The 19,482-nt window shown below is 37.6% G+C and overlaps 1 protein-coding gene across 4 annotated transcripts in view; it reads left to right on the forward strand.

The window, feature by feature from the left end:
• The window catches only part of LOC108367672 (uncharacterized), a 61,144-nt gene that overhangs the window by 10,631 nt on the left and 31,031 nt on the right, over positions 1-19,482 (forward strand). For 3 of the 4 annotated variants that reach the window (XM_017622351.1, XM_017622350.1, XM_017622348.1), the window contains one exon: positions 8,521-11,847. In XM_017622351.1, coding sequence (XP_017477840.1) covers positions 8,892-11,847 — 2,956 coding nt within the window. In that variant the 5' untranslated portion in view covers positions 8,521-8,891. Of the gene's footprint in view, positions 1-5,670; positions 5,795-8,520; positions 11,848-19,482 lie in introns of those variants that run through there. The other variant, XM_017622349.1, reaches the window with a different exon arrangement.

Here is a 19,482-nt window from a genome sequence, read left to right on the forward strand (position 1 = left end):
TGAGACGAAGTGCGAGCCAATCGATAATATGGTAAAATTCAAGAGAAGAAAATCATTCTGCCTTAACCTGAGTTTCGCCTGAAAAAAAATTCACCCGAAAATTTGTGATGGAATTGTTTCGAAATTTACCACAAAAAATTATGTTCCAATGTACATATAAGCCAAAAAGTAAACAAATTTATTTTTTTTCCTAGTAAACCAACTCCTCTGAAAAATTTTAATATGTCATAAAGGTTGAGGACCAATGGGACATACATATACATATGTCCCTTCAGATTGGGGGATCTCAGGTGTGGTATAAGTGTGCTAAGGGCAAGGTTACCCGCAACTTCTCCAAAATTTCTATGTATATGTAGCTCCACCTAATACAGAAATATTGCAACAGGGAAATAGGAGAAAAAAAAAGTTAAGTTTTTTTGAATTTGGGGTGGCCTGGAGGACTCCACCCTTAAAAGTAAGGTAATGTCTGAAAGCTGCATTAATTGCCTACTAAATAAGACCTTTTTGAATCGGTTCAACAGTTTTTCCAGAAAATATGTTTATTTAAAAGGGTCACCGCTGTCCCTTTGATCGTCAAAGGGCTAAACCAAATTAGTATGGGACCACTCTTAAGGTAGCACCTTTCCGAATTATCCCAAACGGTTCACGTACTCCAAAGTATTTTGGGAGCGTAGTACATAAAAAAAAAGTAATATACCGATGAATTGATAACCTTCTACTTTTTTTTTTTGAGTCGGTTAGATTAGGTTAGGCTATGCTGGCTGACCATAAGAGGGCTAACATAAACGAATATATCGTCCATAGTGTTGCCAGATGCGTTTACAACGTATGAATCAATGCTTTGACGCAATGTTAAAGAACACTGCCGTTCCTTTAGCGAATTTCACTTTGACACTTTGGTCCTTTGTCGATCATTATAATTATTTCAAAGGACACAGATAAAAAAGGAAGCATCTAACTTGTTGCGCGAAAATTTCTCTAAATGAGAAAATGTTGATTAAAAAAATGAGCCAACTCAAAAAAGACTTGAGTTAATAACATATGTATATATGTATGTTATTCCTGGGAGGTGAATTATACATACATACATACATACATATGTACATACATAAGGGCAGTGGAAATGACTANGAGACTTGAGTTAATAACATATGTATATATATATGTTATTCTTGGGAGGTGAATTATACATACATACATACATATGTACATACATAAGGGCAGTGGAAATGACTAAGAGAGAATGAATGGCATTGCGAGAGAGGGCCAGGAGAGGTATGCAGCAGCGCTTGTATTTGCAATGGTGGAAAGCTGGAAAATTTTGTAGCTTACCATCCACTTTACTTTTTTTTAGCAAACGTGGAAAAGCTCTTACTAACCCATTATACATACATACATATGTATATGTATATGTATTTCTACAGAGGTGTTGGTTGTTAGGGCCAAAAACTATGAAAGATGTTCGATGGAGAAATACATACATACTATGGTGGACTAATATTCGGAAAATAATCCACGAAAAACTAACATGCACACACACGTGCCGGCGTGCCTGCGTGCGTTCATAAAGTGAACATATGTTATTTATGTATGTATAATTGCGTAAATCATTTACGTGGCTTTTAATATTCAAACGTAAGTATGAGTACAAACGCATACACATACATATGTACATACATACATGTAGAAATCATATTATCTATATGGTTTATTACAACAATTTCCTAGATATGTATGCATATTAGGGTGTGCCACAAATTGTCTGACTAAAAATCTTGTATTGCATATGATAAGAATTTGCTGCAACGAGATTAGGTGCGACTTTATTCCGAGGTTCCGAGGAGAATTAATAAAACTATAACTTATTTAACGAACCCTCAGTAAGAATTTTTTTTTGCTCACATTCCTTGGTTTTTGTGGCGAGTGAGAATTTTTGACAAAGCACCTGCCCAAAAAGCAGCATAATTGATACTCTAAAGTTCTAGAGCATTTCTTGGCAATCTGCATTGAAAGTTCACCGCTGCAAAGGCAAATCAAAAAAGCGCTGATCTAGTTTAAGGTCCTCAAGCAAAGCCAGTGATCTTCGTAAAACTTATAAATCAGCAGAGACTGCCTTCAAATGTTAGTGTTTGGCCGAGCTTCTCCTCCGACTAGTGGCGTGCGCGCCTTGATGTTGTCACACAAATCGCAGGGACCTACAGTTTTACGCCGACTCCGAACGGCGATTGTATTTTTATAAGAAGCTGTTTTTTATGGCAGAAATACACTCGGTGGCTTGCCATTACCTGCGTAGGGGCGACCGCTATTAGAAAAAAACCTTTTTTTATGCTGAGTTAAACCGGGTTTGAACCCAGGCCCTGCAGAATGGTAGCGCGCACTGCTAACGACTAAACCACAGCGGCCGCCAAATACCAAATACCAAAATATGCACGTAAACAGAAAATGTAAGCATATGTGGATTGTACATTAGGGAGGGGTAAAGAATGCATGTGAAAAAGTTAGATCGGAATTTGTACGCTCACAAAGCGTTCAAAGTTTTGCACTTCGTAGAAATGGTATAGAATTCTTGAAAATCAAAATTTTTCAATCGGAAAACTCTGTTTCTCTTCAGGAGATTCCCAATAATTTTTTCATAGTTGTTTTTTTTTCATATAAAATACACACATGCAACACTTTGAGCGTTTTGAGCGACCTGTTAATATTTTTTGATTTCAAAAACAAACAAAAAATTGGGGTATATTTTTTCGATATAGAAAAATCCTTTCCGAAAAATTCCGACTTTACTTATTTTGGACCACCCTAATATAAATACATGAACATAAATGTAAACTTTGACTAATAAATTAGTATCGCGCATTCATAGGGTATACAAAAATGGCATACAAAACATTAAATGACAGTTTGTTTCAATTTTCTTAAGTAGTCTAATTCAAATGCTAATGAACAACGGTACTTCTTGGTTAGCAGATTGAAAACCACGTGTCGTATACGTAACATAAATTTCGTCATCATCTTCAGTAATACAAACTTGGCATGTTGCGAATATTTGCATTCGCATTCGTTATGCGAATGATTCGCATTCGTATGACACGAATGATTTGCGAATGCGAATATGTACATGGGGAGAGAGTTCACTCTAATATTGCTGAAACAGTCCATCTCACCAGGGTGCGGACAATAACCGGCTTTTAGCTTCAGGCGCTAAACGGTTGAGTAGTATATCAAGCATCATCGAGGGACCTTCAACTAGGGATGGGTAAATTCGATATTCGAAGCTTCGATATTCGAATTTTAGCTCCGAAATGGCGAATTTTTGAAATCGAACTTTGTGTTGCTAAAATTCGGATAAAATCGAATTTTTCTTTGAATATTTGCGAAATACACTGGGCCATTTTGCTTAGTTCCCCACAGTGTTGGGAAATAATCTATAATCTATACAAAAATTGTACTTTTCGACTGTAAATTGTATCGACTTTTTAAGCTGCTCATATGCATGCATGTATACATAGATTCCCTTCAAGACCAATGATTTGATGGTATTCACGGGAAAGTTTATGTAGGTACATTTACATATTTTACACTTTTAACATAAATGTCAGATATTTTAAGATACACTTCTTACCAAAAAAATTTTTTTGAAGTTATTATGAATGGATAAAAGAGACATCTTCTTTGAATTCAGTACTAAAACTTGAGAATTTCAAGTGCTTATCAAAACTTTATACATGATACATACATAAATTCGCCATTTATCTTAAAATTGTATAATTTTTATTATTTGTTTATAAAATTGCAGTTTACACTTTAACAAAACCCATTTAAATCCAAAGTTTAATCTTTGCGCAACATTAAAAAAAATCAACAAACTTNGTATTTCAAGTGCTTATCAAAACTTTATACATGATACATACATAAATTCGCCATTTATCTTAAAATTGTATAATTTTTATTATTTGTTTATAAAATTGCAGTTTACACTTTAACAAAACCCATTTAAATCCAAAGTTTAATCTTTGCGCAACATTAAAAAAAATCAACAAACTTTCGTAAAGCTTTTTAATTAGATTTCCTAGAAATACATATTTTGAGTATGCAGTTTTGCAGCCCGATCAATACAAAAAAAAACGCAACTTTAAAATACATAGCTGCGACTTATCGTTGATTTTTAATATATTTTTTTTTTTTTTTTTGATGAAGGCGTTGCTCATTTTCTTCATTAAAAAATCGTCGAACACACTTAGATAATATGGAAGAAAATTACCGACATCGTTAAAAATATGCCAGACATCAACTGTAAATCGCAGCTACTTTAAATTTGCACTTTATTAGACAAAAATTGAATGAGGTAAAAAACTGCAAAATATTAAGAGATAAAATTGAAATAGAAAGTTCGAAATTTTTACGAAAACTTGTCGATTTTTGTAATGTTGTTCAAAGATTAAACTTATTTTCATTTAGTGTTTGTTAAGGAATAAACTATATTTTTATAAACAAATAATTCAAATTGAAATATAATAAAATAAATAGTCAAATCGAGTCAATATAATAACAATAGTATCGTAAGAACATCTCTTTCTTAATTAACGATGACACTGTTTCTATATAGGAAGCTATAGGAAACATTTTGTTTTAATAAAATTTAGTATCGAAAATATTCTTTCAAAACTTGCCTAGGAATGTGATATAATGGTTCGTTCAAAACCTTTTTTCAAAACTTATAAAGGCAAAAACGAGAAGGCGAAGACAAAAAGAGAATAAAAAAGAATAAAAAAATTTCCCGCAGTGAATTTTCAGATTTTTAAAACGGAATAGTAATTAAATTTTTTAAATTTAAATAAAGCATGAAGACCTCATGGAATAAACGAGTAGATAAAAAATATATAACGGTAAAACTGGCACATACATAAATATATGAAAGAATGAACTCAGGCGACGCCTCTAGCCATTGTGTGTCACAGATTTAAGTTATCGATGGAAATTTTTTTTTCATACCAATTTTTTTTTGACACCTACCTCCTTTTTGAAAATCGAACGAACGATACAGATTTTATGACATGGTGTTAAATATTCAAAGCAAATATCTCCGAACTCGATTAAGAAGTTTCACTTCAAAAATTTTTTGGAAAATTCGACAAAATTCGAACCAAATCGAATTTGCACCACCAAATTTCGAATCGAATAATCGAATGGTTGGGCAATGTTCGAAATTCGGAAAAAATCGAATTTCAACCCCCCCCCCTACCTTCAATAAGTACTGCTAAATGTCTTTTAAGCAGGGAACGGATTTTAGGACCTATAAAAAAGGCAAAATAAAATAGCGAAATAGGCAGGAAAAGGCACCAGAAATATCAAAAAAGGCAAAACAATGCACTAAAAAGACGAAAACTGAAAAATAACACAATTCCTATATAGAATTGCTCGCTGAATCTGAAAATCGAGTTAATGTTTTATTCTATGGATAAGTTTTCGAGATATTTTCGGGTGTACATGGCGTATGATTAACATTCTTGCCCGCTTATTTTTCATACAAAAAATCTTTGCGCGTTTTCATATGACCGCTTATTACTTCTCTATTTATCCGTCGATTTCCTTCATTATCTACTTGATTTTTTTTTTGTAACAGAACAGGCCTTGTAACACTGCCTTGAATGTACTAAACATGCGCTCGACGTGAGTTGATGCAAGTGGCGCCCAATTTAAATATGGAACGTTTGAAATATTATCAGGAATAAGGGCTTCTTCCTCGCCTTTTACAATTAAAGGCAAATACATATCTTAAAAAAAGCAACATCAAGTGAGTATATGTACATATATGGAATCAGGGAAAGCTAAATCGTGGGCATTCTTGATAGAATGCCGAAAAAGGCTTATTGCTAGAAATAAATTTAAACATTGGAGACATTAAAAAATGCAAAAATTGAAGCTCAATTGAAACATACATATCGTCGAGAAAAATTAAAGCTCATCTCGTTGAAAATCCTCCCTCTATTGGTGGAAAACTAAATTAAAATACGACAAATGGATAGATCTGGCCCGCAAATATTTTAGCGCTCCACCCGCCAGCGTTCCAAGTGAGCAATTATTTGTTCAGTGCAGCCGGCCTTATATACGAGCCTCTAAGAAATCGCCTCACGGGAGAAACGGCAGCAAAATTACTTTTTTCGAAATATAAAACTTTGACTACTACATAGATTAAAACACTGTATAGGTTAGCATTCGTTCAATGTTCTAATAATTTACAAAATTTTAAAGTAATAAAAACGATCAACTTAAGACGATTATAGCCTTTTTAATGTTATTCCTAACATTCGCATTCGCATTCGCATTCGTACATTCGCATTCGTACATTCGCGAAAATGTGACATTTGCAACATCACTATTACAAACCGATGAATTTTAGGTTACGTATACGACACGAAGTTTTCAAACTACTAACTGCAAACCAAGGAGCAGAGCTGTCCAATAGCAGCTATTCAGTCAATCTGTTACTTATATACAATTCGGTGTATGTAGACGACGCAAGACTACATACATACATGCAAGAGTACCTGAATACTTATTATAACAAATTTGAATACAATATTTACATACAGTGCCGGTAAAAAAAATAGCACTACCGCTATGAACTTTTCATTCCTATTTGAAAAATCTGAGAGCATCACAAGTTTCAGGCTTCTTCTGTTTTAACAGTTAGGTAATAAAATTCTCTTTTCAAGAGTGCTTCGTTTTGCTTGAAATAATAACGGTTCTCTCAACTTCAAGTAATTTGTTCGGTGGTACTCGATTTGACGCGGTAAAAATAATAGCACTGGCTGCGCATTTCGTTTGAAAAATATCTTTCATTTACATTTATTAAAAATTTTTCCGTGAATAAAGGTAAATATAATTTGTTTAATACCTCTGTTGTGTAAAAAGTTGAATTTTGTAAATTGTTTGAATAGTTATGGGACGTTGCAGCGCAGAAAAACGTGAAATTATAAAAAAACTAATTTCTCAAGGCAAAACTTATGCGGAAGTGGGCCGTACAGTTGGCTGTTCCAACAAAATGATCCGAAATGCATTAAAATTTGTTCCAAAACCAGAAACACGTGGACGCAAGCGGGCAATGTCACCCTTACTGGTCTGACGGCTTATTCGGCAAAGCCAAAAAGACCCTTTTAAGCCAGCAACTGTACTTAGAAAGTAGCTTAATATCACGGCATGTGTAGAGACAGTTCGCTCCCGGCTTAGAGAGAATGGTTTAAAGTCGTGCACTCCCAGAAAGGTTCCTTTATTAACGAGTAAGCATTTGAAACAGCGTTTGAAGTTTGCAGAAGATCATTTGGACTGGCCGGTAGGGAAATGGAGGAACATTCTTTGGGCGGATGAAAGCAAAATTGTGCTCTATGGTGGCAAAGGTGGTCGAGACTACGTTAGGAGGCCCCAGAAAACTGAATTTGATCCCAAGTTCACTACAAAAACTCTCAAACACGGAGGTACTAGTATAATGGTGTGGGCTTGTTTTTCCTAGAATGGTGTAGGCCCTATATATTGGATCAAAGAAATCATGGATCAATATGTACACGTAAGAATATTAGAGGAAGTGATGTACCCTTAGGCCGAAGAGGAAATGCCATTAAGGTGGGTCTTTCAGCAGGACAATGACCCCAAACACACTAGTAGGAGGGCAAAAAAGTGGTTTGGGGATCATTTGATCAATGTTATGGAGTGGCCTGCACAGTCGCCTGATCTCAATCCAATTGAGAACCTCTGGACTGCGGTCAAGTTGGCAGTTCATGATGCCAGACCAACCAGTAAAGAAGCACTTTGGGAGGCAGTTAAAGATTCCTGGAGCAAGATTCCAAAAAAGAAATGTCAGGACCTTGTTGACTCCATGCCAAGACGTTGTGCGGCCGTTATTAAAAATAAAGGACATGCTACTAAGTATTAATCTGGAGCCTAATATTTATGTACATACACTTCTAAATGAAAAATTAAGAGTTTACATTTTATTTTAGTTTTTAAGGGCATAACTANACTAAGTATTAATCTGGAGCCTAATATTTATGTACATACACTTCTAAATGAAAAATTAAGAGTTTACATTTTATTTTAGTTTTTAAGGGCATAACTAATTCTTAGTGCTATTTTTTTACCGCCATATTTTGAATACATCCATATAAATACTTAAAAAAATTTGGCGATGCATTAAATTAAGTTTAATTTTTTTTTTCATTTAGTGTGGAATAATATGATAAGTTTGTTAGAGAAATAAAAAGATACTAGAAGTAAACTTATTTGGAGTTTTCCTTTGATAGACCTCATAGTACCTCACAGTGCTATTATTTTTACCGGCACTGTAGGTACATATGTATATGTAGTACATATCGACCCCTAACCGCCCCAAAAACACGTAAGCGACATTTTTTTTAATTAAAAACAAAAAAAAAATCGCTTACCCTTTTTGGCGGTTAGGATTCGATATTTTATTGTAATTATGCAATCAACTTTAATGGTAAAATGTTTATTTACTTTTTTCAGTTGTGATGCCGGCTAAATCTATGCATGCACGAACCTGCATACAACACCAAACTCTAATAAATATTGGTGAATTGGTCAACGCTCGCTAAGATTACGTTGGAGGGGAGCGCAAACGAAAATAATGAACAACAAAAAAATTGGCGCTGAAGTGAACATCTGGTAGAACGATAAAAAAAGCCAACTGGCAAAGGGAAGGAGTATAGTACAGCGCCATCGTGCAAAACTGGCTCATTATCAGCTGTTGTAAAGTGCGAGCACACACACTTGTCCGACACCGACTGCGACTGCGACAATATCACGGCTGCTTACAGTTAACGTAAAGCGATTATTGCAAAATTCCAAATCGGCTGCTAACTTCTCACTTTTCTCGTATGGCAGCTGCAAGTGTGACTAGCCACATTGCCGCAATTACTGCTTCGCCTCCAGCTGTTGTAGGAGTGTCAATGGATGGAGTAGATGTAGCAAGTACGGCGGAAACAACAACAACTACCAATGTCAGTCGCAAGAGCATGCTGAATCAGGAATCTGCTACTGCAACTGCTATTACCACATTTCTCATCAGCAGCACTAACGCCGGACACGTGGATGAAGAAGATAGTTTCACGACATTGACTTCGGTTTCGCCTGGCTTCGTAGGGACCAGTTCCTCCTCGGCTTCTTCTGCTATGATGCCGGAGTTAGGAACACACACCCATTCTCGTAGGTTACCATTGCCACTTGTTGCAACGGTGACGGCATCTTCTAAATATGATGATAACTTGGCAATCGGTGGAGAGATGATTGCCAGCGGCCCAATGGCGTCGGTTAGGCTTGTCGATAATAGTACACAGACTGACGCATTGAGTGACGAAGAACAGCTCTTGACAGCAGGCAACACTGAGCTGGGGACGGATGTATATGGGGAGAGTGAACATGCGTACCATGCGTTGGCAGTGGTGGCTTCAAATAATGACAGTGAAGACTATGGATTGATGGAATTTCACGAAGCAGACGAAAACAAGGAAATGGATATAGCAAACAGCGAAAAGGAGTTTGCTGACGAGGCGATTGGGAATGCAAATGAAAGTCAGTTGTTCTATAGAGAATTAAACGTTTTCGATATGAACCGCGATTGTAATGAATGTAATGAGTTTTCCAGATTCGTGGGCGATAAAAATTCCACAAAATCAGATAGTCTCAGCCAGTGCGACAACTGTCTGCAGCAAACACTGAATGCGATAAATGATGGTGGTGGTGGTCATGAAGATGAGCCATCGCCAGTAACTGGCAGCGCTCTGGATAATGAACATTTAGTCAATCAAAACCAATCGTTCGAATCCCAAAGTAGTAATATTTTAGACGATTTAGAACCAGGTGATTGTACTTGCAATGCATCGAGCCATTTTGGTTGTGGTTGCGATGAAACAGCTGCCAATTGTACCTACCAGGAGCGCATTATCGACTATGATAATTTTCGAATTATCGAACATGTTATCGATTGTTCCCATGACAGCTACTGCAAGCACAGCAGAAAAATGCATTGCACAGGCTCTTGGGAAGGCGCAGACGAAGACAATGTGGTGGAAGAAAATAAGGAACTGAATTTCGCGTGCCGAGAGTTGGTGACATTTATCGGCGAGAGTTATCAGATAATGAAGGCACAAGAACAAACGGAAAACATAGCGGCAACGACGCCCCCACTGCTGCTGGAATCAACTCGGCCCGTTAAAGATATTGCGGAAGAAGATACATATTGTGAGGAAAATATGAATATTGGCCATTTCATTGTTGGTCCACAAATCGAAAGTCCGTTCATAGCCGAGATTGTCGATGATAACAATAATAACGGCCGCACCAAAGCCTCCCAAGCTCTGAGTGGATCGAGCGAAGCTATTCCATCGGGAGTTAACAAGTCAATATCAGCAACTATTACAGCTTCTTGTTCGGTTTCAAATCCAATGCAGTCCATTAAGAAAACAGAACACCGGTTACCCAAAAAAGAGCTACCTATTGCAAAAGTACAGCTCCCAACACCATCCGTTACGTTGGCTTTGAAGGCGCTCAAATCGAAATTGACGCCACTAGCCCCATCGTTTCATCCGGCACGGAAAAAGCAGACAACCACCTCTTCCACAACTGCAGCTGCGTCCTCCCTGTTCGCTCACGAAAAGACAGCAATCTACTATCAACCACAGCCACCAAAGCAGCAGCAGCAGCAGCAGCAGCATTATCTGCAACAGACCACCACTACCACTATGCTGCATAGGATGAGTCTCCATCACCATTCACAGGCGCAACAGGAACAGCAGCCGCAGCCGCAGCAACACCAGCCCCAAGTGTCTGCCATGGCTCAACAGAGTTACTCCAAAAATTCCTTTCAACAGCAGCCGCCGCAGCCACTGTTGCCAAATCTACAACCATCACACAACTTTGTGACGTCATCTATAGAGCATCAGCATAATTGCACACAGCATGCCAACTCATTGGGCGGTGTGCCACACATTCATTTGCATAGTGTTGTGCCAGGCTCAGCTGGCATCGGCGCAACTGCCTTAGCTAGCAGCGCATTGCACGTAACGGTTGGCAACACACCGCAAGCACCGCATCCAAGCATCTATCCAGTGCAGGTGATTTCGCTGACTGCAGCGGCGGCCGAAACACCAAGCAAAGGCAGCAGCAACAGTACTGTTTCCAACGTACAACGGGAATCAAGCCCTGCTTCCACGGTTGTGGCTGCAGTGGGTGACAGCAGCGCCACCTGGCCATTTATGGATGCTGCTCCCGTGTTCATCGATGCCAGCGGTGAACTTCGAACTTTTTGCCCGACGCATGGTCCGCCGGCCCTCAATACTGGGGCAATTACGGCAGCGACCAATTCAAATGGGATGACATTCAATCAGTCGATAGCGATAAATGTCGCACATGGCAACATTTCTTCACAGCTGCCACATATGCAACACTACCAACAAACGATGCAGCGCCAGACACAAGCACAGGCACAGCCACAGCCACAGCCACAGCCACAGCCGCAGCTGCAACCACAATCGCTAGCAACCACTTCTGGCGCAACGCCTGCTTCGATCATGGCTACCAACAATGCCATCCCAAGTGTATCATCGATCAATGCAACAAATCGAGCTTTTTTGCAGCAACATCAACAACAACAACAGACACAAATAAAAAGTCTTAATCAAACTCAAAATCAAAGCCAAAACCATCTCCACCATCAGCAGCAGCACATTCAGCATAATCATCTGCAGGCACACTATCATCAGCTGCAACAACAACAGCAACAATTGGAGTCGGTCAGCGCACTGCAAATTTCTGGCAAAGCCAAACTTTATCGAGGTGAGTGAACGCTTTATTGTTTGCTTAGGCACTTCTATGTACTCTCCATACTCCATACATTGTCAGGCATTTTCGGCCTGACCCTTACCCATACATATGTACATATGTATGTGCATTAGGGTGGTCCTTCAACAAAATCAAATTAACGATTTTTCAGTCTCACCCACGGTCGCAGATATCATCTATACATTTTGCTTCCGATTGGAGTCGGTTAAGACGTTTTCATAGGGTAATCTGAACCGACTTCAATCGGGACCAAAATTTATCTTTGACTACAGTAGTAGCCTACACGTTGGGGCTTAGGAAATCTAATGTAAAAAATCACTTGCTACATCATTTAAGGACCACCCTAATGCACATAAATATGTATATATCATCACTCGCGGTAGCCAGGAATCAGGAATTTGGAGCTGACCACTCTTCGCTGACTACGGCCGTTTGCGAAAACGGGCTTTTAAGTTCTTAACCAATGCCTTGCCTTACGCCTTTTATATGCAGCTTTATTGTGACAAACTTTGTCGTCCGCTGAGCCAGGTCAATGTGACTATCAAACCGAAAACGAATCCAAACGTAAATCATTGAAAGTAGATGAACGCTTACATACATACATACATATGTACATATGCATGCGGAAATCCTTTTATTTACTTGCATTATTGTATGTATGTATGTATATATACATACTTACATAAGTATTTTATAATAAATACAACGAAAATACCGAAAGCAATGGAATGAAAAGCTCCGCCATTCGTAAATTCGGTCCAACATAAAAACGAAATTTTTACATACTACATACATACATACGTTCGTATATCTGTACTTATGTATGTACATACGCATGCAGCAATTCAGACTCACCCTAGGTTAGCCGCCCTCAGATAGTCCCTATTGTTACCAGCACTAGTCCCTCATAATTGCCCTGCCAATGGTTTCAACTGCCATTTTTAGCATTCGGTCCAATCAACACTGACCGTAAGATAGTCCTGGACTAGTTCAATTTCGTAGATTTTTTTCGTTGGAGTAAGATTGCGTTCTGCACTTCGCAGATGCTTTTTCATAATTCGGAAACACAAAAAAAAATAAAAAATTTTATCATTTTATAACCATGTGGCATTTGAACCCGGACCCTCCTGAAAGCTAACAAATAGTGGCAAACATCACTGCGCACTGAGCTACAGCCACGCATGTACATAAATGTGTGTTCAAATGTTCACTTTGTATCAAGGCCAGACCAAGCGATTGGGACATTTACAGGGTGGTGTTCTTTAAATTTTTGTTATCGAATTGCAGGACAACACCACCCTGTCACTGCCAAACTGTACTTTTCGTCTATCTCTAGGCCGGTTCCTTGAAGACCGTTGGGGGTCGAAGGCTTACATTTTCAGTCAAATTTTAACCAGTGAAGTACTAGTCCTTAAAGGAGAATTGGCCGCCTTATTGCTGCAGGGTATGTATATTGCAACTATATATATATATATATGCGAGAGTATTAATATTGAGAACCATAAACTAACGGTGAGTCGCGAGGAAAACGATGTATGTATGTGCATATGTATGTATTGCTATTGTGACACTGTACACCCCGCGACAAAAGATAGCACATCAACATTTTTACCAGTTTTGACTACTTTTTATATGAAATGTGAAAAAAAAATCAAAAGAGGAGTAGTCAAAACTAGTAAAAATATTGTTGGGGTGTGGACGGAATAGACTGCAAAATCATCTCCCGTTAAAAGCATAAGTTTGCCATTTTGCTCGCGACGCTGCAACAACAGAGCAAAGCTCAGCCGCGCCACTCGAAAGATCCGAGTTCGAATCTCAGACAGCGGATTTTTATTTTATTTCTATTATAATTTTTGTATGCCATATATTTTTGAAATGTAATGTTTTAAAAAGAAAAAAAAATTATTTCGTTCATTTTTGTTTTTGTGGTGTTAAGAGTATTTAGGAATTTGTGCTTAATAGCTCAGCTTTTCACTGCGGGTTAACTGATATCGTCACTAGACACGCGAAAATAATTTAGGCGCCTTTTTTCGCTGGAGTTGTTTTTATGTGTCTTTTTCGCGGTCAACTTTTGAGCTCGCGCCTTAATTCGTGTCTAGTGACGATATATGTAGTATACATCCATACCGTCGTTTAAGGTACAAAACCGCGTATCGTCATTCTGCAAAACCTTGTAACTGACATTTGCTGCCAAAAATTGGATTTGCTCACACAAGCTCTTAGCTCGCTCAAGCCTTATCCATTCGTCCTGAAATATGCTAGCCAGAAATGCGATTGCTTTATAAAAAAGAGAACAATTTTGAAATATTAGTGTTTTTACTCTCTCAAAAATAATTTATGCTTTTGTTGATACGCGGTTTTGTACTTTAAACGACGATACATGTACATATATACAGTAGTATATATGTACATATATATGGGTACCTACCGATATGCAGACTAGTGTTGTTTTTGTCAGTAGACTTTTACTTTGATCGGTCCTTTGTCAGTTGAAGTATAATTACTTTGGTAAACCTTCAAAAAATCAAAAACATTCAATTAATTTCTTCCTTTATATCTGGCCTTTGAAGAGGAGTCTTTCATGAGAGCCACTTCAGTTCTGCGGTCCAACAAGTGTTCTTATATACCCTGTGACCGAGAGCACAAGCCAAGCTGTAGAGTTTCCGAAAAGGTGAAGCATTTCAGTTTAGACCCTACCCCCCCAACAAAATACTGAAAGTTCAAGAGTGATACAAAGTGTAAGATTCCCTTCAAAAATCGTTGGACCATGTGGGCTATGTGAAGGTAGCAAAACAGTTTGCGTATGCAATGTTGTTTGGCCCACCAACATACGAGAGCTTATTATGAGTTGCATTTGTTGTTGTTGTTGTAACAGTATACAGATTCCCCAAAGAGTTTTTGGGGAGTGTTGCTGGAGTGACAGTCCTTGGCCAGATATAAATCTGGGTCGTTCCGGTTACGTCTACCCGACTGTCGTGGAATCGAGTTGCATTTGATCTTCGACTGCGATCTAAAGAGCTCATCGAACGAACGAATGGTCATTTGGTATTGTGATGCTCATTCAAAGAAGAATACCGCTATTTTGAGTTTGACTAATTTCGTTTGTTTTCATTAGTTATATCCGTATCAGCTGAGATTAAAACTAAGTACGATTTGCTTTCGCAGGGCCAACTGGAACTGTAGTTAGAAGTAAAAAACGATTAGGGATGCTTCGAGTCCTTGGGAAATGAATTACAGTGCGTTAGAGTAGCCTTCTGTATACCGATTTATGAAAAACGCGGTGGTTTTAATCCGCTTGAACACTTCCCTTTTATTTATTGCCGTCTACCTTTATGCAAATCCTCCTATGCTTAGTTCATCACAATCAATGGTCAAAGGTAACCCAGCTTGGCACATCACTGTATGAACACACGATGCTTTACGCAACCCCCACTCGCGCGGAGCTAATTGATTGGCATTTTATGGGTTCAGATTCCTCCCAAAGAGTAGTTGTAGCGCTGTTTTGTTGGTTCACATGGGAAACTAGGAACGGTTTTCGGCTCCACTATGTGCTCGAGAAGAACGCACGTCGGCAGGGCAATCAACAACTATCTTTAGATTTGAGGTGCCATATTGCGGACTGAAAACCGTTTCGTTTACAGTTATATTCTGCACCGATGATTTTGTAACCGTAAAATTTTGTTACCGAACAATTTTACCACTTCTGGCTACCGCCATTCTAGGTACGTTGGTAACGTTGTTGCTATCTATATATAGCAATTCAACTATGAAGTGTTGTAGTGTATTGCATATTTCACGGATCTCTACGTTGTTACCCAAAAGGGTTGTTGTCTAAAAGGGTTTAAACATTTACAGGAACTTTCTTAAAAAATTGTTGTTACCAGCGAACAAGAGACCTAAGTGTGGTCTATTTATCAAGAGACATTTTATGTGTGCTGACCCATTAACCCCACCATTTTCTGTAGTTTTAGCTCAGTGTCACAACTATTTGAAGCTCCTCTGGGGCTCCTTCAAGCAAAGGTGTACGTACATATATCGCCGCCTTGGTAAAAGATTGTCGTAAGCGCCATTTTGACGATTTTTAGTTCTAGATGCAGTTATATATATCTTGAAATAAGGTCTTCCGATTGGTGTTATCAGTGTTTAGATATCTCCTCTAGTTTCCGAGATATTGACTACAACTTTTTCGAGAATTTAGTAAAAATTTAGTTGGTGATGCAGTCATCCGAGAAATTGAGTAAAATGTNGTAAAAATGGCGTTCTCCATTTTTTGAATATCTCCTTTAGTTTCCGAGAAATTGAGTAAAATGTGTCGTTAATTTGGTAGAAATTTTGATCACATTTTGTCGTATTGCATACAAAGTGGCTGCCAAATTGTAGACAAATTACGCTTACGACAAAATTTGACTAAATAAAATACTTCATAAACTCAAAACTAATTAACAACAAACATTAAAAATTAAATAATTTAAGAATTTTGTGAACTAGTAACATTTTCAGAGACTTTGGAGAAAATCTATTTTCGCGTTTTTGAGAAATTGCATTCCAAACTTCGCGATCGCGATTTCCCACAACCTGCCGAAATTAACATACGACAATATATGTTATCCAGGCGACGAAGCCTATCTTTATCTCTGGATTCCCAAGGAGTGAGTCACTTGGACCTCTTCCGAGACGCGATTGCCTCTCAACTATCTAGTTACTAGGTGCATTGTGACGGATTTAGGTACGATTTTTGTGCCATTTAGATACGTTCATTTCTTTTTCGAAATGAACACTGAAGCAGCTACACTGGCATTGCTAAGAGAGTGTAACGGCGTTCTCCATCTTTTGGCAGATTTTTTGGCAACGCTTTAGACACTTTTTGTTGCAGCATAAATAACTTAGTTGCTGCAGTGAAAATTATTACAGAAAATCGTATTTCGTGTATGTTCAATACATATACATACTAGAAATATAGTACCACATACATAGATATATGTATGTATGTATGAATATGTACATAGATCTGTGTACAGTATGTTGCCTTGAGAAACGGAGTATGTAGTCTATCTACAAAAACATTGCACATTATGAGGCAATAGAATTAACGATTTTTACAACACTTGTCTGATAGAATCTTCTTAAAAATGCATTGCAGCTATTTGTTGCTACCGACTTACATATGTATTTATTTAAAATAAGAGTACATATGTATGTANCATACGACAATTTTGTTTATCCAGGCGACGAAGCCTATCTTTATCTCTGGATTCCCAAGGAGTGAGTCACTTGGACCTCTTCCGAGACGCGATTGCCTCTCAACTATCGAAGTTACTAGGTGCATTGTGACTGATTTTTAGGTACGATTTTTGTGCCATTTAGATACGTTTTCATTTCTTTTTCGAAATGAACACTGAAGTAGCTACACTGGCATTGATTGCTAAGAGAGTGTAACGGCGTTCTCCATCTTTTGGCAGATTTTTTGGCAACGCTTTAGACACTTTTTGTTGCAGCATAAATAACTTAGTTGCTGCAGTGAAAATTATTACAGAAAATCGTATTTCGTGTATGTTCAATACATATACATACTAGAAATATAGTACCACATACATAGATATATGTATGTATGTATGAATATGTACATAGATCTGTGTACAGTATGTTGCCTTGAGAAACGGAGTATGTAGTCTATCTACAAAAACATTGCACATTATGAGGCAATAGAATTAACGATTTTTACAACACTTGTCTGATAGAATCTTCTTAAAAATGCATTGCAGCTATTTGTTGCTACCGACTTACATATGTATTTATTTAAAATAAGAGTACATATGTATGTATGTACATATATGTATGTATGTATACATATTAAGTCATGAGGAAACACAAGGGGTTTGCGTTAGTTTTGAGCTGGGAACGGATTTTTAGGACCTATAAGGCAAAATAAAATAGCGCAAAAGGCAAGCAGAGAGGTATTAACAACTTGAAAAAAAATAAATAAATAGTTAATGTACTAAGCGTGACTTCGTCCTGAGCTGGTAAAAGTGGTTCCCAATTTAAATATATCAGGAATAAGGGCATTGCCCTAGCCCTTTATTATTGTATCAACGCCCCGCCCCTTATTTTCTCTAAACCTTCGTTGGCTCAAAAAACCGCTGTGAATTTTTCCTCGCGCTTCTATGTAGGTACATATGTATGTATGTATGTATGTATGTATGTATGTGTGTATAAGCCGCTTCTGAATTTCATCTTAATTATTTAAACAACCTAAACCTACATTGTAAACTAAGCATTCGCAGCACTATTTTGAAATATTGGCTTTTGCTGTAATTACTTAACTAAATGCAAAATGCAAAAAGGCAAACTTCATCAAGAAGGCAAATACGACCGACATCAAACGGGTCGGTATGTATATTTGAAATCAACTTGAAATCAAGAAAACCTAAATCGTGGTAATTTTTGATCAAAACTATTGTATCTTTTAGCAGAAAATAGGAAACTTCCAGCAAGTAGCAAGCATTCATCGTTGTCGTACATCGAACTGAGCGAAGGTTTTCATATTTTCTTTGCTAAAATGGAGAGTGAAAAAGTGATATTGAATCGATTCGATTTTATTTTTCCTAGGATACTCGTATATTACTTGTATGCTATTTCATCTAGTCAACTCAGTGGCGTAGCCAGAGGGGGGAGATTAGGGGATAGACCCGCCCGCCCCCCTTCGTCAATAAACCAATACTTTTTTTGACTTTTCATTTAATAACACAATACCATTTTATCCTTCTGATTTGTCATTTTTGATTTTTTTTTCCTTTATGAATTGAGCAAATAAATGCCAAACCCCCAGTAAATCAGAAAGGTTTATGAAAATTCGAAGTTAATGTTAGTAATATGCTGTAACATTAAAGGAAATTAAAAACGAATTTTTTCGGAAAATTTACGTGATGGAATTTTTTATAATTTTTTTTTTTTTCGTAGCTTAGTACTAATACCTACCCTAATTTCTAATTCGTTTTTTAAGGAGATGCCAGGTTGTTGTTGTTGTAGCAGCATACAGATTCGCCAAAGAGTTTTTGGGGAGTGTTGCTGGAGGGAGTGACAGTCCTTGGCCAGATATAAATCTGCGTCGTTCTGGTTACGTAGACCCGACTGTCGTGGGAACGAAGGGAAATACCATCGCAGGCCTCGGTTATCTTCTAAAGTCTGGAATGGTTTTCATGATCTTTGTGAAGAGGAATCCAAATTCCTTATATGTATAAGTATATAACTTCTAAAACAAAGGAGTTTTTCTTATCTAGCAATACACGAAATGGCATGACTGAATAGTATTTATGATCTTTATGAAGACAAACCCTACTTCGAAAAGAGAATGCACAATTTCTCCAAGAATTAAAATTTATAGATGTGTATAAATTTGTTCAATGCTGATTCTGAATGAAGAAAACTTATAGAGATCTAAAAGCTTAAGAGCCTTATTCTGTATCACGAACGATACGCAACACGAACGATTCGTCTGCAGAGGAAAGCTTCAAAAATTAGTCCGGCGGCATCATTCTAGTCGGTTCAAACGCAAACGAGACCATTGCCACGTTGTATATGAAAAGCAAGACGAAGACGACCGATAGAGTAATAAAATCGCAATCAGAGAGG

The sequence above is a fragment of the Rhagoletis zephyria genome, unplaced genomic scaffold, assembly GCF_001687245.7.
Source record: "Rhagoletis zephyria isolate East Lansing unplaced genomic scaffold, Rhagoletis_zephyria_1.1 Rzeph_scaffold_02765, whole genome shotgun sequence".
Classification (NCBI taxonomy): Eukaryota; Metazoa; Arthropoda; class Insecta; order Diptera; family Tephritidae; genus Rhagoletis; species Rhagoletis zephyria.